The sequence below is a fragment of the Pempheris klunzingeri genome, chromosome 3, assembly GCF_042242105.1.
Source record: "Pempheris klunzingeri isolate RE-2024b chromosome 3, fPemKlu1.hap1, whole genome shotgun sequence".
NCBI classification, from domain to species: Eukaryota; Metazoa; Chordata; class Actinopteri; order Acropomatiformes; family Pempheridae; genus Pempheris; species Pempheris klunzingeri.
Window position 1 is genome coordinate 21,330,349 of NC_092014.1, and position 25,246 is coordinate 21,355,594.

General features: G+C 44.3%; 2 protein-coding genes and 1 long non-coding RNA gene across 4 annotated transcripts; 2 read left to right on the top strand and 1 right to left on the bottom strand.

Annotated features, from left to right (window-relative positions):
• The first annotated feature begins 79 nt into the window (after window positions 1–79).
• nthl1 (nth-like DNA glycosylase 1) lies at window positions 80–4,151 on the top strand. Of its 2 annotated transcripts, none has more exons than XM_070828549.1 (6): window positions 80–321; window positions 1,104–1,372; window positions 1,460–1,630; window positions 1,739–1,898; window positions 2,604–2,709; window positions 3,635–4,151. In XM_070828549.1, exons 1-6 carry the CDS (start codon window positions 108–110, stop codon window positions 3,933–3,935), a joined length of 1,221 nt encoding a protein of 406 aa, XP_070684650.1. In that variant the 5' UTR covers window positions 80–107; the 3' UTR covers window positions 3,936–4,151. The 2 variants fall into 2 exon arrangements, with proteins under 2 accessions (XP_070684650.1, XP_070684651.1); XM_070828550.1 differs by having other exon boundaries at window positions 1,107–1,372.
• Window positions 4,152–6,342: 2,191 nt separating this feature from the next.
• LOC139199475 (uncharacterized) lies at window positions 6,343–6,891 on the bottom strand. The gene is made up of 3 exons (XR_011584128.1): window positions 6,794–6,891; window positions 6,604–6,726; window positions 6,343–6,435 (listed from the first exon to the last, which is right to left on the bottom strand). It is a non-coding gene; the product is annotated as an uncharacterized lncRNA (long non-coding RNA).
• Window positions 6,892–17,812: 10,921 nt separating this feature from the next.
• Window positions 17,813–24,811, top strand: LOC139199473 (Na(+)/H(+) exchange regulatory cofactor NHE-RF2). The gene is made up of 6 exons (XM_070828553.1): window positions 17,813–18,019; window positions 18,345–18,662; window positions 23,021–23,206; window positions 24,043–24,196; window positions 24,319–24,542; window positions 24,644–24,811. Exons 1-6 carry the CDS (start codon window positions 17,813–17,815, stop codon window positions 24,809–24,811), a joined length of 1,257 nt encoding a protein of 418 aa, XP_070684654.1.
• The last annotated feature ends 435 nt before the right edge of the window (window positions 24,812–25,246 follow it).

Here is a 25,246-nt window from a genome sequence, read left to right on the forward strand (position 1 = left end):
CTGGTCTGCCTGTGACTACAACCTACGAATAAGAAACCAACTTCAAATTCATCTAAATGCTTCACGTCCGCAGCAGCACGAGGGTCTGTTGTGCAGCCCAGTGTCTAATGATGACTTCTCCTTACTTCGTGCAGAGCAGCTCTGTTGTCACTCGGAGTGGGCACCAAAACGGTGCTGGGCGCACCGCCACGGCCTCTCTCAGGTCCAGACTCCCCGACAGACGGAGGAGCGGGGCTCCGGTCTGCTCTGTGGAGGTGAAGGTGGAGGAGCAGGAGGCGACGATCTCGGAGCAAAGAACCTCCTCGGCTCCCTCGTCAGCGGGTAATGTTTACGTCAGGCTACAAGCTGAACACAGACCCCGGGCTAAATATTTAGAAGTAAGCCTGAAGTAATTGAATCAGCCCCGAACAGGCTGTTGTGTCAAACACTGGGGAAGTTGCTGTGTTTGTTTGGACTCTTGCAGCTGACCACATGCACGGATGCATGAGTAGATCAAGGCCAGCTGCCTCCAAGGCTGCTAAAGCAGGTTACACTTTATATCACCTGTAAGAGGACATGTGGGCTTAATGTGTCCTGCAGGAAAAGTCACTTAATCTAAGGGGTCAGGAGATGAGTAACAGGAGGAGAGCAGGAGAGCAGAAAAACATCTTCACACTGCACTAAATGATGTGTGTTTTTCCAGACTTTCCTCTGATCATTGTTTGTTGTGGTCATGAACGTATGTTTACTACAACTCTAACTTTAGAAATCATTGTAACCCTGTAACACAGCCAGTGTGGAGGGATCACTGCAATGGTTGTAAACAATAGAGGGCTCCCAGGTGTGTAGTAACAGATTTAGGCCTGCACAAAGCCAGGTTGAGAGTTTGTTGTGGTAGAACTTCACTGACCTGCACACAGCTCCCTTTTCAACCCCATCCAGCACCTTTGGGATGACCTGGAATGCAGTGGGCGACCTCACTGATGCTCTTGTGGCTGAATGGGAGCAGCCAGCCTCCAAAAACCAGTGGACAGCCTCTCCAGATGAGTGGATGAGTGGAGGCTGTTATATTCCCATGCTGGTTCAGATATATCTCACTCTCTCTCTCCCCTGTGCTCATCCAGGAGGTCTCCCTGAGCTCCTCCCCCAGGGAACGGAGCACCTAAAGACAGAAACAAACGCTACGCCGCTGTCTCCCCACAGCCGCAGGAGGAGACAGCTGAAGGTGGAATATGACGAGGATGGAGGCGTTTCACCGGTGAAGACGGAGCGCTGGGACCCTCCTGACTGGAAGAAACAATTAGGATACATTCGGGAGATGAGGAGCAGCCGTGATGCACCGGTAGATAACATGGGAGCAGAGAAATGCTACGACACAGAGGCCCCTGCACAGGTAGGTGTGAGTTACTTTTTTTTTTTTTCCACATTATTAACTAGCTCAAACAGACTCATCTTGTTCCTCCTGTCTCTGTGGGCACAGGTGAGACGTTTCCAGGTGTTGGTTTCTCTCATGCTGTCCAGTCAGACCAAGGACCAGGTGACAGCAGCAGCTATGCAGAAGCTCCGAGCTCACGGCTGCACGGTAGAAAATATACTCACCACTGATGATGAAACACTGGGAAAAATCATCTATCCTGTCGGCTTCTGGAGGGTAACACATTAGTCTTTTTAGGAAATCGTTGCCTCCATCCTCTCACTGCACTTCCTTGGATCAGTTTTGCACCTTATTGAACGGTCTCTCCCACCCACTGTTCTCTAGACTAAGGTGAAGTATCTGAAGCTGACGGCGGCCATGCTGCAGAACGAGTTCGGAGGGGACATCCCAGACAGCGTTGAGGGGCTGGTCCGCCTGCCCGGAGTTGGACCAAAGATGGCTCACTTGGCCATGGACATCGCCTGGGACCAGGTGTCCGGCATTGGTGGGGACATGCACAGTCACTTACAAATCAGTCGGAATAAATAATCACATAGTTGGAAAGAGAACAGCCAAACTTCAGTCTGCATCAGTCTTTAGCTTTTCCTTGGTTGCACGACTCCTGTTGCTTTTAGATGTAGAGAAGATAACGTGCCATTGTACCACAGTGTTAATGTATGTTTATTTTAACAAACTAAAGAAAAAGGACTCAGGGCCCTTCTGTGACAAATGTCTGCCTAGATACACTCGTGCAAGGTGATCTCTTCCCTGTAGTAACTACAGTAAATTAGCAATTAGGGCTGCAATAAATGTTTATTTTTATGATCCATTAATCTGCCTAATATTTAATGAATTTATTTGGGGTCTATAAAGTGTCTTAAAATAGTAACAAATAACCACCACAATTTTTCTAAAGCTCATGGAGACGTCATCAAATTATTTAAGCTGACTTTTGTTTGTCACACAAACAAAAGTCAGCTTAATGAGCGACTTGATGATTCATTTCTAATGAAAATAGTTGCTGATTCATTTTGTAATACTTTCAGCTCTATTTGCAGTACATCACCAAAACAAGGACCTTGTTATGCTGCTCTCATATAGTGTTCATCAGGGAATCTGAGGTTAATAATGAGTCCACATCAGCATTTACTGTAAAACAGTTACATGTGTACATGTATGTGTGCACTCATTTGTATTGGCCTTTGTTCAGGTGTGGACACACACGTGCATCGCATCTCAAACAGGCTGGGCTGGCTCAAGAAACCAACCAAGAACCCAGAGGAAACACGCAAGGCCCTGGAGGAGTGGTTACCCAGGTAACAGCATGAGTGACTCTCCCCACATTAACCCAGACACGAACAACACATCAGCGACTGAGGTCAGCTCTTCTACAAGTAAAGAAGTAACTCCTTAAGGAATACTTCATATTATATTTGAATTGGGTTTGTTTGAGGTACATATTACATATTACATAGTTAGTGTATCACCTCCAGTAGATTGCGGCACGCAGGCAGGAGTCCGAGCTCAGACGCTTAACAATGTACTGCCAAGGATGGGGACAGCAGAATAACATACTGTAGCCGCCTAAAAAGGTCCACTTAAAAAGTGAAGGCTTATTTAGAATATCTTCACAGCTGTACCTCGCCATTAGACGGGTCTAACTACAGGGAACTGAAGCTGTTGTCTCTTTTCTCTTCGCTCTCTTCAAAGCCACCAGATTCCTTTGACAAAAACATTTTACCTCATAGAAAATGGGAGTTTGCTTTGCAACTGCTTCATCGATCCATGAGATCAATGATAAGTTATGCTCTAATTATGGATAAATACCGTATAAAACCCTACTAGTTCAGAACACAATAGGAAGATTTTGTGTCAATTTGATCAGTTTTCTACAAATAAGATTTAGTCCAGATCTTCGAATAAGATCATTTTGCTGTAGAAGTGATAATGAAATAAACATGTTTTTCCTTAAATTTGCCACCAATGTAATGCAAGAGGGGACGCTTGTAGTGATGAACCCACAGAGAATCACCACCCAACACTGCTGGTCCCCTGGAACATTTCAGCTCATTTTTTGATTTTACTGCTTGCTGACTTTTTGTCATTATTATTGCTTTGTTTCGCTCTCTGATCTCATATCCGCCTTTTTTCGCAGCAAAAAACTGTTCTTAAATGGCCAAAAAACTCAGTTATTGCAGGTTTAAAATAAGCTTGACATGTTGCTATCACACTCTGTTGCAGGGAGCTGTGGAGTGAGATCAATTGGCTGCTCGTGGGTTTTGGACAGCAGGTCTGTTTACCCATCAACCCTCTCTGCTCTGTGTGCCTGAACCAGCACAGCTGTCCATCTGCCCACAAGAGCTCCCCCACAAAAAGGCCCAAAGCTGGGTCCCCACGGTCTCCAGGAGCGGCCTCGCCCTTAAAAATAAAAACTGAGCCCAAACAAGAATCTGTTGTTCAAGATGAGAGAAAAAAGGAGGAGCCGCAGCACACACTTGTTTCCCCGGCAACGCAGAGAAGAAGACTAAAAAGCAAAGTTTGACTTAGTTGTCACATAAAGTTGTGGATACATGCTGGACAAGAAGACTTTAAATGTGTGTACATACACTGAAAATATGCATCTAAGCTAAACACTGATGTAAATATGTGAATGTTTGTATTTTCATCAGTCACTTTTATTTGACACCCCTCATGTTTTATATGAGATTCAATATTTTTGTACTGTTGGTGCTCTGGAGCCAGGACAGTGGCTTTAGATTCTGTCAATAAAAAAGCTCCCATTAAAGATTGTTTTGTATTCTGATGTTTTCAGTGATCATCCTGAGAGTTTTTTATGCTGAAAGTTTATTTTCAGTTGCAAGTGGTTTACAGTTTCACCGTTTTAGCAGGAGGAGAGAGATTTTAAAGGAGCAGGCAAGGAAAGCATTACACTGTTCCATTTTTTTATTCAGTTAATTTCAATGATTTTTACAGTTTGATATCCTCTAGCGGTCTAGACTACTGAATTACATTACGCAGTCGTCAGTGGAGTCGAATGTTGAATACTATGAATCAACCAAATGGATGCAGGGATGCAACGGTGGAAGTTTATAAGCTATGACAGGCCCGCATTGTAAGATATTAAGCAAATATGTGTCTGTGGCAAAGCTTGTTTGACATAAGAAAGAAAGAAACTGCAGGTTTGATGAACCTCATTCACACCCCTTACCTGCTCCGACTACATCACATTACCTGCTCTCAGGATCTGTGAAGAGGATGTGAGTCTGCTCTTTCAGAGACACACGACAACCAGCTGGCCCCCATCTTCACACAGATCATTAACTGATCAATGGAGCTGAGTGAAGTCCTCTCCTGCTTCAAACGCGATGCAGTCATCTTGGGAACCAAGAAGTCTTAAGTCACAGGAAGTCCATAAACAGGATCCTCGTACGTGTCAAGGTGTTTCACGATGTAGTGCAGTTGATTGTTGACTGCAACAAAAAAAAAACAGTCAGAGTCAGATTCCTTGTATGTGCACACATACTTGGCCACCTGATTTGGAGAAACCGAGATAGAGAGAACTCCCCCCATCCTGTGACTGTTCACAGGCGTGATCCCACCTCTGAGCGGCACGGGGGCGTTGTCCTGCTCCGTGTCCGACCTGGGCCGGTGCGCCCCTCCTTAGACGACCTGCTGGTCCCAGGCTCCCCCAGGACTCCTTCAATAAAGATTGAAGACCATTTTTAAAACATCACGTATCTTTAAAAATAAGGTTTCTGCCCAGTAAAATATGGACCACCGCCATTCAAGACACAGCAAGGTATCTAATACGTGCACTCTGGTACAAAAATTGACAGATCAACTCACAAAATAGTATTAATTGCAACAATTTTGTAAACATCCCCAAAGTGCAGACTAACTTTGTGACATGGCTACCATCAGCCGTGGTGGAAATGATCTTTTCAGTGCTTTGGCCTACAACGCTGCACAGTACATGAACCTATTAGGTTGAGGAATCCATAATTGATGTCATTTTGATTGATTTGACAAATCCAAAATGGCAGCTTTTCAGGTCCAGCAGGTACATTTTTCAGAGTTGTCACACAGTCTTCATATTGGGCTCTAATGAAAGCTCTGCTCGTGCCGAGCTGAGTTATGGACAGGAAAACTTACAAGTAAGTGCACAGAGGTCATCTCAGACATCAAAAAGGTCAACATCTGTTCTCTCTTTGCTCTTCATCATGTAATCACTAGAGCTGACCTACACATTACTCAATTAATTCAGTTGAACTGAATGATAAACGTGCATTCATTTGTGCATCAGTATCGGCTTAATGGAAGTATAAAGCATTTATCCTGAATTTGCACTTTTACAATGACTAGTTATTTGACTAATGACTACTCTTCTTCTGCAACTGCTGAGTCTCCGCTCTCACTCTGGCCTGCCCACAGCTAAAATCTGCTAAAATACACTCAGCTCAAACGCTATACCCAGTTCTCTTTATACATCAGTTCTCTCACAAACTCTGCTTGCTTTTTTTTTCAAAGGGATCACAGATTCATAGATGACCAATCCACTGAGAAAAAAAACTTCTGCTCCCCAGTCATAAAATTAAAGATGACCCAAGGTGTTTCCTCCAGCGCCACCTTCAGGGCAAATTTCACCTTTTTGTTGATCATGTTTTAGAATAGCACAGTTTTTCTCCATTTTTTATCTATCCATTTTTTCTGGTATGAACTGATTGTTACAGAGCCACAAATGTAGCTATAGACTAGTAGTTGTACTGTATGTGTGTGTGATGGAGGAAGCATTATTTACAAAGTGAAGCTGGATTACTTGAAATATCACAGAGCAGAGGATCATTTGACATTCACAACGTTTCTTATTTAATTGGCAACATGAAAGAGGTCAAGTGTCAAGTGGGTGCTGAAGGGTGCTGAAGGTGGTTCAGTGTGTTCAGTAGACTGCTGTGCTGCCGGAGGTCATGTGATGCTGGCTTTGTGAGGATTGGCTGACATCCACTTTCAGGGGCTTCAGGGGGACCAAAGAACCAGGAAAAGTCCTGTGATATCAAAAAACAAGTCATTAATACTTATTCTTTTGGTCAGTGTCCTCCTGGACTGAGAGGTGTTGACCTGCAGGCTAATTCCTGTCCAAAAAAATCCACACGAACCAGTGCTGTCACTGCTGGAGGTTATTTAACTATTCCTTTAATATGCAGCTTACTTACTCAGTGGACTGAAAGACAGGGAACCTCTGCTCTCCATCTCGTGGTCATCTTTCTCATCGTGTCAGGATTCATCATTTATTCTGTCGTCAAGGAAACTCTGGATCTGCTTCAGGAATGTCGACCCTGTAAAAAGAAAAAATAAGAATAAGACAAAGTCATACTACATGAATAAATGGATACTTGTACTCACCTTTTTGATCCAGAGTGAATGGTGATCCTCTGTTATCCTCTTACCACTCCAGCCGACCCTAGCAGATGCATTCCTCTCACTCAAGTGTGTGAGCGCAGTCTTCCTCGTCACAGCACTAGCGACTCTTTCTGGTTTTGTCTGGAGTCTGCACAGTCGGGGGAAGAACTGAGAGTGGCTGGCTTGAACCTCCCACGTGTCAAGCTCACTCCAGAGAAGCTCACTGATGATAAGCGGCTGTCTGCAGCCCTCCCCCAGGTCGACAGGAGGGTCAGCTGTGACTGGACTGCACCGCACATGGAGAGAGAGAGAGAGAAGAGAAAAAGAGGACAAGCAGCAAAAACAGGAAGAAAACAAGAGGCATAAAGAAGTCACCATGTGGGCCACTCTACACCAGAAGTTTGGACTTTAGTGCCATTTGTGTAAATAGAGGAACCTGGAGATCAACTCTCTGGATTTGACCTCTTAAACATCCACTTGGCCGCCAGTGGGCCAGGGTAGGATTAAAGTTAGGGTTAGGATTAATGAAGCCTCATATATGCATGGCCTAAGGGCTAGGGTTAATGAAGGGTATGCTATGCCCTAACTCTAATTCTACCCTGGCCCACTGGCAGCCAAGTGGATGTTTAAGAGGATAAATCCAGAGAGTTGATCTCCAGGTTCCTCTATGTGCACAAATGGCACTGAAGTCCAAACTGCTGGTGTAGAGTGGCCCACATGGTGATTTCTTTATGCCTCATGTTTTCTTCCTGTTTTTGCTGCTTGTCCTCTTTTTCTCTTCTCTCTCTCTCTCCATGTGCGGTGCAGTCCAGTCACAGCTGACCCTCCTGTCGACCTGGGGGAGGGCTGCAGACAGCCGCTTATCATCAGTGAGCTTCTCTGGAGTGAGCTTGACACGTGGGAGGTTCAAGCCAGCCACTCTCAGTTCTTCCCCCGACTGTGCAGACTCCAGACAAAACCAGAAAGAGTCGCTAGTGCTGTGACGAGGAAGACTGCGCTCACATACTTGAGTGAGAGCAATGTATCTGCCCTGCCAGACGCAAAGGCTTCAGACACGTCGACAGCCCTGCCAGACGCAAAGAACAGCGCTCAGGATGAAAGAAATGTCACCGTGTCAAAACATAGAGACTGTCCAAAACAAGCCCCGGTGCAAGGCGCTACCTGGGGTTTCTTCAGCCCTGCCAGACGCAAAGGCTACCTGCGGCATTGCCGGCCCTGCCAGACGCAGATCCAGCCACCGTGTCAAAACGTAGAGATTGTCCAAAACAAGCCCCGGTGCAAGACGCTACCTGGGGTTTCTTCAGCCCTGCCAGACGCAAAGGCTTCCAGCTTGTGGTGTCGACAGCCCTGCCAGACGCAAGGGCTACCTGCGGCATTGCCGGCCCTGCCAGACGCAGATCCAGCCACCGTGTCAAAACGTAGAGATTGTCCAAAACAAGCCCCAGTGCAAGACGCTACCTGGGGTTTCTTCAGCCCTGCCAGACGCAAAGGCTACCTGCGGCATTGCCGGCCCTGCCAGACGCAGATCCAGCCACCGTGTCAAAACGTAGAGATTGTCCAAAACAAGCCCCGGTGCAAGACGCTACCTGGGGTTTCTTCAGCCCTGCCACACACAAAGGCTTCCAGCTTGTGGTGTCGACAACCCTGCCAGACGCAAGGGCTACCTGCGGCATTGCCGGCCCTGCCAGACGCAAAGACCAGCGCTCAGGATGAAAGAAATGTCGATCCAGCCACGTGTCAAAACATAGAGATTGTCCAAACAATCCCCGGTGCAAGACGCTACCTGGGGTTCTGCCAGATGCTTGGTGATTCCTGGAGGATCGTCAGAGCATCTTGAAATCATCTTTCAGGTTCAGTCAGTGTCGCTGTCATCAGACAACCTCGGCCTCTTAGGGACAGTCTGTTCCTCGTCGCTCTCTTCTCTGCTCCTCCTCCTGGAGGAGCTGAGGCCAGAGGTTGAGGGAAATTGAGGGTTTTCATCTTCTCTCTGATTCAGTTCTTCCTCTCCTCTCATGCTGTTAGGCCCATTAAAAGCAACCGCGTCCATTACTGCCTCCATGACCGCTGTGAGGCGCTGCTGAAGCACTCGAAGAATTTCCTCAGCATTCATATCAGAAGCGTATATCTCTTCTTCTTCTGCGTGGTCATCAAGGGGGAGTGGGGTATGAGGAGCAGCAGGAGGAAAAGGGTGAGGAGAAGCATAGTGAGAAGCGTAAGGAAAAACATGAGGAGCAGAGCAGGGAGGAGTGGAAGGAGAAGCATAAGAGGGACTGGAAGGAGGAGTGGAAGGAGGAGTGGAAGAAGAAGCATAAGAGGGACTGGAAGGAGGAGTGGAAGGAGGAGTGGAAGAAGAAGCATAAGAGGGACTGGAAGGAGGAGTGGAAGGAGGAGTGGAAGGAGAAGCATAAGAGGGACTGTAAGGAGGAGTGGAAGGAGGAGTGGAAGAAGAAGCATAAGAGGGACTGTAAGGAGGAGTGGAAGGAGGAGTGGAAGAAGAAGCGTCAGAAGGAGTGGAAGGAGGAGTGTGAGAAGAAGCGTCAGAAGGAGTGAAAGGAGGACTATAAGGAGAACCATAAGAAGCAGGATAACGAGAAGTGTAAGAAGAAGCAAAATAGGGAGGAGAGTAAGGACCAGAGTAAGGAGGAGCGTAAGGAGCAGAGTAAGGAGGAGCGTAGGGTGGATCGTAAGGAATAGCATAAGGAGGAGAGTAAGGAGGAGCGTAGGGTGGATCGTAAGGAATAGCATAAGGAGGAGAGTAAGGAGGAGCGTGAAGAGGAACGAAGAAAGGAGCATAGCCGTCTGGGGGGAAAAAAGAAGCATAAAAAAATGTCACATTCTGCACTTTTTAGGTTTAAAGGCCTCTTATTACAAAATAACACCCAAACCAATAAACTATGTTAAAAAAAAAACACCCAATGTCCTAAAGACAGGAGTGTAGCCCTAAAACTACACAGGGCCATTTGGATTTGGTTCAGAAGAAGTAAAACTGGGGGTGGTCATCTGGAGGAAAAAAGTCTCCAAAATGAAACATGAAACAACATGCACATGCTTAAGAGAAAACCAAGAGGACAGTGAGCACACAGCAGCAGAGAATGTAAACATGAGTCAAACAGAACGTCTCGAACCATCAGTGCATAAAAACACAGACACGTGCCTGGTGCACCTTGTCAGGCTGGAGTGAACTGTATGTTTCTAAGAAGACGTCACTGTCTCCATCAGTCCCTAGTTTACAATAAACTGTGTAAATAACTGAGATATTAGCCTGAAATCAGACTTAATAACAGTGGTGGCAGAATTATTCACATCTGTTACTGAAACAAATATAGAAATACCGCAATTTAAAAATACACCATCACCTGCTCACTTCCTGCATTCAAAATCTTAAATCTAAAGATTTAATCTAAAAGATCAGAAGTATTACATTATGAAGTAAATAAATGTCCTTTAGATATCAAAAGTAAGCATAGATATAATGCAGCAGGATGGCCTCTATGAGTGATATGATATCACATATTATATTACTGGATTATTACTACTGATGCATTAACATGTGAGCAGCCTTTGGTAAATGGCTGCACTTACATAAACTTTGGGTGGTTTAATGTGTAGCAAGGCATCATTCTTGTACACGTCTAGCATACAATATCATTATGTGCAAAATAGCTACTCACAATTAAACTTTTATAATTAGTAATTATAGCTGTCACATAATGGATACGTATTAAGTAGCACGAAATTGAAATAGTCAAATAAAGCACAAGTATCTCTCCATTGTAATTATGTGCAGTACCTTAGTAAATGTACTACTTTTTAATTGCCATTTGGTTTTGCTTCACTCATAAAATCACAAATTTTTCACTAATTGAATCACTGAACAAATCAGAGATGTGTGCAGCAGGTCAGAGCTCTCCAACCACTAAGAGAAATAAGCGCCAAAATGCGTGCGTCATTACGCACGCTGAACCGTGGGTGTCTTGACTAAATCATGCGCAAATGACAACAGAACTTCTCCTAAATAACCACGCAAACGTGTGTGTTTAATCCAGGTTACTGTCACAGTTTGAGCCGTGGAGTACACGGTGTGAAGGAGACGGTGGCCTCCTGCACGCGTGACGCGCACAGTCAGTGCAGGACAAACCGCTCTGCTCTCTCCTACCTCCAAACTCAAAGACCAAATCACATTTCACTACATTACGAAAATGGTGAAAATAGGAACATGTCAGGTAGAAGCTGTGGCTGTAGGTCCAGTAACACTCAGACACGTTTAGTTCAATCTATCTCCTTCGCTCAGGTTCATTACAACACTGATCTGTGGCTGCGTTTTCACTCAAACCTGGAAATTAGAGTTCATTCATCTTATAAACTTTATTCAACAATCAATCTCAACCATCCACACAGACGACCTGCTGTATTTACACCTGCACGTCCTGACGTCCTGACGTCAACTCCTACATCTTCCATCGTCGCCATGGTGCACAAGAAAAACTGACTTATTGGCATCATTCGAAAAATGGTCCAGTCGTCATGTTTACCTCCAAAACAACCGATGCTCAATTTTGAAAAACTGATGCCCTCAAACCTTAATAAAATGTTTTAAAATCACCACACTGTTAACACATTCACATTTCCAACAATCCGACAACCCGCCCATTCCCACCATCTCATATTCATTTCACCCCCAGAAAACTTTGTGCGTCTGTTTCCATCAAAATTGTTTTTCACACAATTCCACTAAATATCTTAAGCTTAACAAGATTAATTAGAGTTTAATTTATAAACAAAAATATGTAATACATACATATTTTTATATATATATATACACACACAAATATATATATATATATATATATATATATATATATATATATATATATATATATATTTAATATCTTCAGAAAATTCATCAATATGATGTCTTACCTGCATAGTAGTAGTGCAGCAGGTGTTCCTCAAAGGGGGCTCCAGTAAAAGCCATTTTTATTCTCGGTTTTCCTCAGCTAGATTTCTCCAATAAATTGTTAAATGTCCAGAAAAGTTTTCAGCAGGTCAACTCGTGTCAAGTCCTGGTGGGAATGAGACAGTTTAAAGGCCCGTCGGTCCTGATGTCACCTCGGGTCACGTGACCATTCTGTTTCCATGACTTCTGCTGAGGAACGTGCGCGTGTGAGAGACAGGGATGCATTTTTGTTATCTGATGAGGATGCAGTCAGATGTGTTTATTTCTTCATTGCTTCAAAGCCAGCATCACATGACCTCCGGCAGCACAGCAGTCTACTGAACACACTGAACCACCTTCAGCACCCTTCAGCACCCACTTGACACTTGACCTCTTTCATGTTGAGTCCAATTAAATAAGAAACGTTGTGAATGTCAAATGGATAGATAAAAAATAGAGAAAAACTGTGCTATTCTAAAACATGATCAACAAAAAGGTGAAATTTGCCCTGAAGGTGGCGCTGGAGGAAACACCGTGGGTCATGTTTAATTTTATGACTGAGGAGCAGAAGTTTTTTTTCTCAGTGGATTGGTCATCTATGAATCTGTGATCCCTTTGAAAAAAAAGCAAGCAGAGTTTGTGAGAGAACTGATGTATAAAGAGAACTGGATATAACGTTTGAGCTGAGTGTATTTTAGCAGATTTTAGCTGTGGGCAGGCCAGAGTGAGAGCGGAGACTCAGCAGCTGCAGAAGAAGAGTAGTCATTAGTCAAATAACTAGTCATTGTAAAAGTGCAAATTCAGGATAAATGCTTTATACTTCCATTAAGCCGATACTGATGCACAAATGAATGCACGTTTATCATTCAGTTCAACTGAATTAATTGAGTAATGTGTAGGTCAGCTCTAGTGATTACATGATGAAGAGCAAAGAGAGAACAGATGTTGACCTTTTTGATGTCTGAGATGACCTCTGTGCACTTACTTGTAAGTTTTCCTGTCCATAACTCAGCTCGGCACGAGCAGAGCTTTCATTAGAGCCCAATATGAAGACTGTGTGACAACTCTGAAAAATGTACCTGCTGGACCTGAAAAGCTGCCATTTTGGATTTGTCAAATCAATCAAAATGACATCAATTATGGATTCCTCATCCTAATAGGTTCATGTACTGTGCAGCGTTGTAGGCCAAAGCACTGAAAAGATCATTTCCACCACGGCTGATGGTAGCCATGTCACAAAGTTAGTCTGCACTTTGGGGATGTTTACAAAATTGTTGCAATTAATACTATTTTGTGAGTTGATCTGTCAATTTTTGTACCAGAGTGCACGTATTAGATACCTTGCTGTGTCTTGAATGGCGGTGGTCCATATTTTACTGGGCAGAAACCTTATTTTTAAAGATACGTGATGTTTTAAAAATGGTCTTCAATCTTTATTGAAGGAGTCCTGGGGGAGCCCGGGACCAGCAGGTCGTCTAAGGAGGGGCGCACCGGCCCAGGTCGGACACGGAGCAGGTCAAAGCCCCCGTGCCGCTCAGAAGTGGGATCACGCCTGTGAGCAGACGCTGTGGTGCAGCCTGAGTGACACAGCGGGACCCAGTCTTTTTTACACTCTTTAGACCGTCCGACACTGTGCTGCGACAACAACAGGCTCTTTATGTGTTCCATCAGCTTCATCACTGATCCTTCATCCTCATCTGTCCATGAAAAACCTCCAGAAAGCTGCTGTGTTTGTTTGTGCCGCAGCGCTTCCACCTGGAAGAGAGGAGCAAAGAGCATCAATCACAGCAGCCAGAGACAGAAAACCAACAGGCCTCTGCTCAAAGGACTGAGTGAACCTGATGAGAGGAGAAATGACGGTCAGACGTGCAGAACATGAGGGCTGCTAACATTTAACACTGACTTCCTCTCCTTTTTCTGTAATTAGATATAGTTTAGATATGGTGAGTGCATGTTGTACAGGTGGTGATGCAGATGAACCTGAAGATGTTTCAGAACTAGACAGCAGATCAACAGTGACACTGCTGTGTCACAAGGCAGGTGTTTTAAAGTCTTCATTAATGGTTGTAACCTACAGTCAGTATAAAGCTCTACGGACTGGCTGCTGTATCTTTCTCTCTCTACTGTTTAAATTACTTTGTTACTGTCCTTCATTCCTCAGGATTCATTCATCTGATGACCAGTTTAACCACTAACCTGCTGAAAAAGTGCTGCAGAGCATCAGCACCCAGATCTAAATGTAACAGAACAACAGCCTTGAGTAAATAACTGTGATGGAAATCTTCAGGTGTGGGTTTTGTGCCGGAGACTTTGATACGTCACACAGCAATGTTTATTGATGCTCAGCCGATTAGAATGGATACAGCAGCAAAACAGTATGAACACCGTCTGAGGTCTGAAGGTTTCCTCCTGTGATGAATCTTTTAACCGCGCTAGGCGTGCCAGAATCAGTCCGTGTCCAAATGTGGTCATTCTACATGTACACAATATATACCATACCATATACCATATGTGTGAGCAGTCTATTGAGTCTCTGAAATCTAAACAAGGAACCAAGCCCATTCATGTTCACCCAGATCACACTGTATGAATCACAATGTTTCTTCTACAGGAGACAGTCTATCTTGCGCACATCACAGCTATCAACTGTGACCTCGGTAACCATGCCATCAGGGCGTCACTCCCTGTGTGGAGGCGCCAGCCAACCCAAAACAAACAGACAGCTAAACTGAGCTCCAAAGACAGAGACAGGCCTTTCCAACTTCAGGTCACAATGCAGTCTGAGGGTGACCCCACCCCCCCTCCCTCCCCTACCTCACAGTGACCCAGGGAAGATCATGTGACCAGATCCCAAAAATTCCTTCACAGTCACATTGTCACGTCTCACTGGGACACTTGAATGCACCACAGTGTTGGTTAATGTTATCAGTTACACCTCTGCCTCAAAGTCAAACGTCTGCTGTGTAAAATAATGTTTGGCTTATTAGTAAGTGTTTACTATGGAGGACAATAAAAATATGACGTCATTGTCCAATAATGACGTCATTGTGTAGTGATGACATTGCTGTCATGAGCTCTCGTTCAGTAAGCGAGGAACTTTCCGGCCGGGAGACTGTAAATACGGGCTGTGACAGCCATCAGACTAACCTCCAGGATGGGGAGTGTCCTCTGAGGGAGCTGGTTCTCGCTCTCTCTCTCTCTTACTGCCTTTCTTTATTTCTCCAAATCAGAATCAGCTTTATTGGCTAAGTACATATACAAGGAATCTGACCTTGGTTTTTAGTTTTAGTTCAATGTGCAATATACAGAAATAAACACATAGCTAAAAACAAGGACAACACAGCTGCACAAAGGTAAGCATGAACATAAACAACTAACTACTGTAGAGCTATAACCACTATACAGCTTGAATGAAATTTATAATCTGGACAATAGTTCAATGGTGCAAAGATGCTGAAATAAATATGGAATTATTAATGTGACAGGTTACTTTATATTCATGAGGTAGGTGGATATGACTGTATATGCATGTATGCAATATACAGCAAGCTTAAATGTACATTTGGCACTGATACACACATGGAAAACTGTATTTAAACAACAAAATGTAAGAATTTGTAGGTACAGTGGATGTGTAGTGTTAGAGGTTTATTGAATGGGGCTTGTTTCTGACAACCCTGCTGCCACAAACCAAAATGTCTGCTGTGTCAAAGGGTGTTTGGCTCATTAAGAAGTGTAAGTAAGGAGGTCAGTAAGATTTTACATCATTTTACAACACTGATGTCTTTAAGAGCTACACTGGAAACAGTTTGCAGTATTAGTAACTTGACCCTCAGTGCTTTTACTACACACGGGTGAGCTGTTCCAACCACATTAAGATCATTTGGACTTTTGAGGCAAATCTTCAAAACTCACTGTCTGGATGATCCAAATAAATTCTGGGATGTCTGCAGTATCATCACAAGCAGTTCTCACTTTATGCATCATGGAAGCAGCAAGACTACAAAGAGTATTCACTATGGCGCCAGTGCACGGCATGTAAATGTAGTTAGATACGACAAACTGAATGCAACAACTTTATCAGTCAATTAAAAGAAAGAAACAAACAGAAAAATGTCCTGGAAAGCATATGTGACATGCTGTATTTAGGGAACATTTAAGGAACTGTATATCTTTGTCTCTGGAAGAACAACATTTTGAAGCACAGTTGAACAGTAAAGCTGATGCTGTGAGCTACAGAAGAACTACAGCTCATATAACTGCCTGTTGCTGATGAGAGGAGCAGCTGTGATTGGCACTCACCCTGTTGTAACTGGATGTAAATGTCATGTTGATCTTTCTTCCTGGACAGGGAGTTTGCCTGTTACATATTGAGGAAAAATAACAACACAGAATTAAAGGATGATTAAAGGATATTATTTTAGCACAGTCCTCCATTAATCCTGCACCAGGGATGTACATTTACAGTATACACTAAGGATTTTGAAAGGGCCCATATAGACATTTTAAAGAAAAATTTCATGACGAATAGGAAATTAAACTTGGGAAAGAACCCAAGAATCATCTTAGTCCAAATACAGCATTTCATATGAAAGAATAGTTGAATTTGTGCAGCCAGCCTGTTGGTTACTGCTTAAATACATCACGACTTGAATGTACCTGATAAAATAACACACAAAGTGACATTCGCATTAGTTCCTGCAAAGGTGATATTATTCAGAAGCTTGTATTAAAAGTAATTGTTCTGTTACATAACCTGTATGCACATTTTGTTCAGCCTCTTTGTGTGAGCACATTAACACACTACTGCCATTCATTTGCATAGCTAGTGCTTCTTTGGTGTGATACTTCCCTCACAGAGGAATGGGCGTGTTATGGCAGGAGAAGCACAGGTGTGATTTTTAATAACAAGCACTGAATCGCTGGGTGTGTCACTTCCAGGGCACCGACTACATGCTGGCTGGCTGCCTGCCACACTGGGACACTTGAATGGAACAGAGCCACCTTAATGTCATTGGTTACACCTTTTGGTCTTGCTACAAACCAAAATGTCTTCTGAGAAAATGAGAAGGAGCTGAAGCCAGTGTAAAATGTCAAACAATTGACTGAGAACTCACATTTATAGTCATCCACATTTACATTGAGCCAGCATGCAGTGTTGGCCACAGAGCAGCTGAGTGTGAGCCTTGTGGATATCTCATCCTCCCTGATCTGAACAGCAACAACACGCACCCTCAAACTTGGCTGTCCTGAATTACTTGAGAGACTCAATTTAAAAGGGATTAATGCAAGTGAGACCGGGTTACCACATCACTATCACGAGGGAAGCTTATATTTCATGAAACATTAAATCCCCTTTTACGCAACCGTCCCTTTATTGATCTCCAGTGCAGACAGAGATGGAAGGCGGATAAGAAAGATTTCCGTTCTCAGGTCACAGTCTGGTTTCACCTCCACCACCTGGGGTAAGCCTCTGCCTCTGTAGGGGGGGCGGAAGCAGGAGCAAATGCCCTTGGCATTGCATTGAACACATTATCTTTACAGTAACCCCTGACAACCTCGTTGCTCTCTGCCAACACGTCGCGGCCGCGCTGCGTCGTCAGGTGCGCGCAGAGAAGGGGGACGTAGTGGCATCTGTTGTTGACGCCTCCTCAGACTCTCACCGGGTCGGACAGGAGGACACACACCCAGCTGACGAGGAGAATTAAGTGTTACGTGCGAGGACAGCTTTCTAATCTCTGATCTCTTGGATTACTCCTCCGATGGACGGGATTTGGCTCCCGTCCGTGGTTTTTGGCCACTATTTTACGCACGCTGAGCACCACTTTTGCGCGCTCATATTTGCGCCCCTGGTATTTGTATGATGGATTAAACACTCATTAGTTTTAGCCTAGTTTTTTTGCTTTGCTTTCTGAACAATTGTGGATTATTAATGGACTCGCATCATGCCAAATGATGATGGTCTTTTGGTCACCGGAGCGCGCAGTCGTATGTTGGATTAAGAGCCAGAGACTTTCCGCAGCTCTCGGACCAAGCACCTGTTTATTCTCCTGAGACACTTTGACCTGTATTCCTGACACGCAGGAATGGAGAGCGACCTGAGACCCAGGCTCTGTTTCTTAACCAAAGGAGAGCGCGGGTATGGGTTTCACCTGCACGGTGAGCGGAATAAAGGCGGACAATTCATCCGCAAAGTGGAGCCCGACTCCTCGGCCGACCTGGCCGGGCTGCGACCGGGAGACCGAGTGGTGGAGGTGAACGGGGAGAATGTGGAGAAAGAAACCCACCATCAGGTGAGTTATGGCTCAAGACATAAGTTTAAAAAAACAAAGTTTCACAGACACTGATTGCGTGCAGAGAAGGCAGGAGAGGCGCATTAGATCTCAGAGGTACAAACAAAGAGTTCTATACCTGTTGGACCACTTTTCCCTCGCCTGAGGAGGAGGAGGGGGGTATTAAAATGGGTCAGTGTGAGCCTTGTGTCATGAGAATCACTGGGTGTCTTTGTCATACTCTAAGTATGTTATGTGCCGGTCAACTCGGGGTGAACAACTTGCGTCAAATGACACCACACAAACAATTTTAACGTGTCTGTGTCTCATTTTCTCCCCTCTGCAGGTGGTGAACCGTATCCGCGAGGTGGCCCACCGCACCAGGCTGCTGGTGGTGGACAGAGACACGGATGACTACCTCCGCAGCCGTGGCCTGGCCTGCACCGAGGAACTGGCCATCGAGATGGGAACCCTCTCCCCGCGCCCCTCACCCCGGCCCACTCCTTCTACCTCCCCCATACCCAGGGAGGGTTCACACCTGTCACTCAAACCCAATCACACGCACTCATGTCAGCCTCCTGCAGCGGATTCATCCACACACACGAGCGCACAAGACAAGGTCAAGAGGTCCTCAGTGACATCAAGCACAGCGACAGACACAGAGGTAAGAGTGGACACCAAGGCATCTCTCATTAGCAAACATATTGTCAGAATTTCAGGGTGGGGTTTATGGATTATCTGTCTAGTTTTTATCAGAAGAAAAGTGATAGAAGGAAGCTGAAGTTGAGATAGTTAGTTGGTCTCTTTGGCTCACAGCAGTAAGCCAATGTGTTACTGTGTTAACAGTGCGTGTGACACTGAGCTTACAATCTTTTAGCTGGTGTCTGGCTAGAACTAATCTGGACTTGAGCACTTGGGATTCAGTGGCAAAAAGATGCTTTTGGAAAGAGTCTGGTGACTTTTCTGGACAGGTAGAACTCCAAAACAGGAGTTCAGGTGCATTTAGGTGGGGAGACAAACTGGGGGAAAACAAAAGGGGGTAATAAAACATCCAAGTGGTGGCACCTCCAAGTTAAGATTGGCTAGACTGAAAGGATATTAATCATAACTTTGTGGCCTGAATGTATTATCTTTCGTTTAATTCAGCTGGCTAGCAGGGAATAAAAATCAAAAATTAAATAAAAATGTAATGTAATTAGAACAGGTTTAAAGGGACTTCTCACCCCCTCTCCACCACAGGGCATCAGTGGGGTCTCATTGTCCCTGTCATTCAAACATCAGCTTGATGAGATGGTTCAGATGAGATGATCTGAACCCATTGTTACATCTGTTTACAAGCCCCTGTAGTCACAGAGCGGTGCGAACATTTAAAATGAGGATTGTATTCAGACGGTGCTGTCTCTCTGAGCGGTAACATTCTTCACACGTGACTGCGGACACCAGAGACAAAACCCTGCTCAGCTGACTGTGTTTCCTGCAGAGACATGCTGTAGGTTTTGTTTAGTCAAACTGTGATAAAGTGTGAACCATGCGCCCACTCCACAGAGAGTTGAAAACATTTGTTCCCCTATTTTGTGCTCTTTTGTATATACAGTCAAATTAATCAGGAATTTCATAAAAAACAGTCAAAGGGTTTTTCCTTCTGTACTTAGTGTACTTGAGGCTTTGTAACAGCCAGGGACTGCATCTGATTTCCCAACATGAGCTCAGATTTTATCGCTCTTCTAGTCTCTTCGACTTAAATTTGCATGGGTTTTGACAAAGCGGACTTGGAAAGTCTGCTGGGAAGAGAGAAAGTACCAAACAGACACGGGAGGGATCAGATTTTAAGATTGCATTGTTGTTGTGTAGTTTATTTTGGGCACACAATCCCACACTCTTTTACTGTGGGACCGCGCACACCCCTGACCCTGCGGCTTTAAAAAAAAAAAAAGGGATCAGGTTTGGTCGGACACATCCTTTGGTCTGCCATCAAAGCTTTGTCAATGTACACAAAATATGCCTTTCCGAGCAAGCAAGAGTGTGACGAGGCAAAAACTGAATTCCCACAAGTGAGAGCAAGACATCCCAGTGACGTCTTAATGTCAGCCTGGCTGCAGAGACTAGGCTCAGTGTTTAGGCTCCAAACAAAGTGGACGAGGTTCCTCGGGACCAGCAGCTCACGCCACCCTGCCATCTGTTTAGCTGAAGGCAGCGTAAATACAGGCTGCCCCTTGGTTGGACATCATGGCTCTCTTTCCCACTGTTTATGATAGGTTCACATCACACAACATGCTACACAATGACGGCAGCACCTGTATAAGATTGTGTAATCTATTACATCACCAGCAACTGACCGCCAAAACTTTAAAAGCTTCAGAAATGTATTTTGGATTACAGGGTGATGAACTGCATTATATTGTGCAGCTCTTTTTCTTTTCTTTTTGTAGACATTAGTTTGGGACATTTCATCATTCATTAAGAAAATACTGATCATATGTAAAATCAGTTTCTGTCCACTAATATAGCAGCCCCATATATAATAGACATAATGAATTGATTAGGAAATCATGATGGTGTATTAATCCCAGGCCGATGTGTGCTTGTTAAGCATACAAAAGACACACACTCACACTCTTCACATACATGCACACCGTCTCTCTCTTTCATTTCTCTGTCATTCATCTTGTGACTTTCACATAGTACATGTAAATACAGACGCAATTTCATTGTTGCATGATGTTGTTATGGCAGCAGACACCCATATACAGTAATGTTACATAACTACAGTGTCGGCTGCTATCACAGCCGCTCACCAGTCTGGCTCAGTCTCACATGCTTCACATGCACACACACACACACACACACACACACACACACACACACACACACACACACACACACACACACACACACACACACACACACACACACACACACACACACACACAGACAAATAAAACACTTTCACTGAATGAGGTTGATTTTTCTCCAAAAGTTTAGAAAAAAATCAATTTTTTTTATTACTTCTGTTAAATTTATGGTGCTCATGGTATAAGAAACACTCTGTAGAGCCTCTGAAGGTAAAAGAAAGTAAGCCCCAGGGGTTGATAAAAAAAGAGGACCATATACTGAGATATTAAATCAGAGATACTGACTTGACCAAACCTAATTGATTTATATGCAAAGTACTTTAAAGATTAAGAGATTGATCTTTTGGTTTACAAAATGTCAGAAGGTAGTGATATTCAATTAATTTTCAATTATATAAAACAAATCATAAACTAGATAATGTTTGCCATTTTTGCGTAAAATTGACTTAAAAGACTTATTAAAATTAAAATATATGCAGTAAACTCTGTGTCTATCGACCTGTATTCTGGACTAATGGACCTAATTATCATGACCACCACATAGAAACACTGTATCTGTAGGAAAAGTAGATATTTCCAGGTCAGTGAAGTGTGCTGCCTGTTTAAGTGCCTGTCAATTAATTTGGGTCAACATGACAAAAATAGTAAACAGGCCAGCAACATAAACATAGCTCCTCAAAATAATTGGGAGACATGGTGACCCGTCACCATGGCGATCTGTCACTAAGGTGTCCTGTTCCATCACTACGGCTCGCGCTCTGGCTGACAGACAGGAGGCACTCTGCTACACTGATAGGCATTTTATCAGTCATACACACTCACAACGCTGCTCTGTGTGTGTGTGTGTGTGTGTGTGTGTGTGTGTGTGTGTGTGTGTGTGTGTGTGTGTGTGTGTGTGTGTGTGTGTGTGTGTGTGTGTGTGTGTCACAACGAATCTGTTGTTGATAGAGCAGAAAGGACAGAGAGACCTGTCAGAAAGCCCCCAGGCCAACTTACCCATGAAGAAGTGTTACTAGACAGTCACTCCCCTGGGTGAATCAAGGATGAATGTGAAGTCCTTGCCCAGAAAAAAAAAAAAAAACCCACACGCACACACGCACGCACGCACGCGCACACGCGCACACACGCACACACACACACACACACAGCCTGTGTGTACCTTGCAGTAGAGGCACAGGTCCGGTCAAGAGGTGAGTCATGCAATGTGTCCACTCTTGTCGCAGGTCATTAAGCTCAGGACTGGTCTTAATGTCTCTCGGCCAGATCCACTTAGCCCACTCTGCTCAGCACTAAGACCACCGGCTCATCCTGGCAGCCACTTTCTCCTGCTCAGCTCATCGTACAGCCGTACCAGTATACACACAGCTACCAGTTTAATAGGAACACCTGTAGAAGAGTTATTACAATGCAAAGAAGAATGTATGAATACATGGAAGATTATTTCACAATATCAATATACATATATAATACCACTTAGCAAATGTAGTCAAATTGGAGATGATCAAACTGACGTTCCTCTGTGTGCATGACACCACTGTAAACTCATAAAAACTATGAAACTAGTTTTGTTCATTTGAAATTACAATTTGCTTGGAATCATTGATTTTGATGACAGAAATGTGTTTTAAAAATTATTTGATATGACCATAAGATCATGAGATATGCCTTATTAAATTATTGCTCTGATATGAAAATCTGCACGCTCTAGAAACTTGCTTGAATTATGTAAACCATCAAAATGAACATCAAGTCTGCATTGATTTTTTTTTTTCATCAATTAGCTCTGCATGACAAAGCAGCTCAGACTATTCAAATCAATCTGCACTTAAGATGAATTACCACACCATTATCATTATGCAACTTTGATTAAAAACATGGGTGCAGATTTGTTGTTCACTGTGATGGATTAAACAGTTCAGGCGTGTCCTTTTATCATGAAATGACTGAAAAACAATGGTTAAAAAAACTAATCAGGAGAAAATCTGCATTATGAGCCTCACAAAGACACTTTCACAAAGACTTTTCACTGAGGTTGATTTTCGGATGATCAGAAAACTGGTAACTCTTAACATCTTCACTCCTTAAACAACAGTTGAAAGCTTCATCTCTGATATCCCGTTTTTGTTCATTCCTCATCACAGACTTTGCTTTTGTCCCGTTATGGCTGCAGGTGCAGCCCTCGCCAGAGCTGACAGTTGAGCTCCTTCCCCGTCTGTGTCACCTGGTGAAGGGGGAGCACGGCTACGGCTTCAACCTGCACAGCGATAAGACAAAGGGTGGGCAGTTTATGCGCTCAGTGGATCCCGGCTCAGCTGCTGAGAGCGCAGATATCAGGCCTGGAGACAGACTGGTGGAGGTACAACCAGAGCACACAAACACACACACACAGATGTATACTTGTACTTCTATCTTTGTGAGGACATAATACAGTCCCCAGGCTTTACCCTAACCCCAACCTTAACTTTCAAACAGCTCCTTGAAGTTTTGAGAACTGGCCAAAATGCCCTCATCTCTCAAAAATGTCCTCACTTTGCTGGTAAAATGTATGTTATGGTCCTCACTAAGTAGCAAGTGCAAGAACACACACACATACACACACATTAAAGGGTGACCATCACCCCCGTTTTTCAGATATATATGCAGACTCTATACATCCATGCATCACTCCTGTGAGTGGTAAATTTGAGAGAAGTGAAGGGGAAAACACTGCCTCTGCTCCCTGCATTAATCAGGTGTGTGCACTGGTTTGAGGTGTGATTGGATTAGGGCAGATTAGCTGGACTCAGGCTTAGAGTGGGTGGGAGAGAGAGACGCTGTTTAAAGAGTGAAAGGAAGGGGAAGAAAGGGTGAATGGAGGTGTAGAGGAGGGGCGGCTGTTGTTTCTGTCTTCTAACTTGTACATGTGTGCGCACCTGCATGTGTGTGACAAGACTGCGGATGTGTGCTTGTACATCCATGTGTACAAGGTGTACAGTTGATGTTGGGTGGAGGAAGAGTGTGGAGGCAGGAAGGGAACTCATGCAAATGTACTCACTTCTACGCAGATCACAGATTTTATCTGTTTTTGGTCTGTGAGGAAAGACATGCAATACCTGATGCTTGTGTTATGGCTATTTGCTATTCTCTACCCCGTCTCATCACCTTCCTCCACCTTTGCTAGTTCCTCTGACATCTCCTTCTTCTCCATCTCAGGTGAATGGAGTGAACATTGACGGCTTGAGGCACTCGGAGGTGGTGGCGCTCATCAGGGCAGGAGGGGAGGAAGTGAGCCTCCTAGTGGTCGACCAGGAGACGGACGAGCTCTTCTGCAGACTGGGGATCACACCCACCACCAGCCATGAAAAAGGTCAAATTGCGCAAACACACACACACACACACACACACACACACACACACACACACACACACACACACACACACACACACAGCTCTCCTCACTCTCCAACACAGTGTCTCATGTGTTCACAGAGGTCTACGTGGATGATGAGCCAGCCACAGAAAGCACCCCACCCACCCCGTCTCCCACCTCTGAACTCCCTGCCACAGATCCACCAATCATAAACGTCACGCTGACGGACTCCCCAATCGCACACATGTCTCCAAAGTCCCGGACCAATGGGAGCTCAGCATCTCAGTCTTCAAGAAGCTCCACCACCCAATCAGAGATCAGCAGCTCGGACATGAGCATCCAGGTGAGAGAGAAATGATATAAGAAGCAAAGAAAAGGAGATGTTTGGGAAGTCTGTGTGTGTGTGTGCGTGGAGAAAACATGTACTTTCTGTGTGTGTTGCAGGTCCCAGACGAGGACGACAGGCGTGTTTCGGACCCTTTCATGGACGGTGGCCTGCGTCTGAGTCCCACAGCTGCTGAGGCGAGACAAAAGGCCCTCGCCAGCCGCCACAAGAAGAGAGCGCCTCCTATGGACTGGAGCAAGAGGCAAGAGATCTTCAGCAACTTCTGACCCCAGAATACAGCAGTGCAAAGTAACCAAGCACATTCACTCAAGCACTGCACTTGAGTATTTCCATTTTTATGCAGCCTTCAGAGGCAAATATTTTTTTCTTTTACTCCGCCACGTGTTGACAGCTGTAGTTATTAGTTACTTTTCAGATTACATTTTTTATACTTCTTATCCAGTAAAAAACACGGATCTCCAAAGTTGGTGATTTTGAATTTGACTTTCTCTAAACTGACAGATGAATTGTTCCTTTATGGGTTCAGAAAATCCTCCTACTTCTTAAGTAAAATCCTCTTTTCTGAGCCCATGAAAAGGTGACTTTCTAGAGATGCGTGCTTGTCACACGGGACAGCTACGCTACAAACATTTGATGATCTCATAGACCATAATGCTTTGCTGTAGATTAAACTACCCAAGAGCATATAAAGGAGTTAAAAA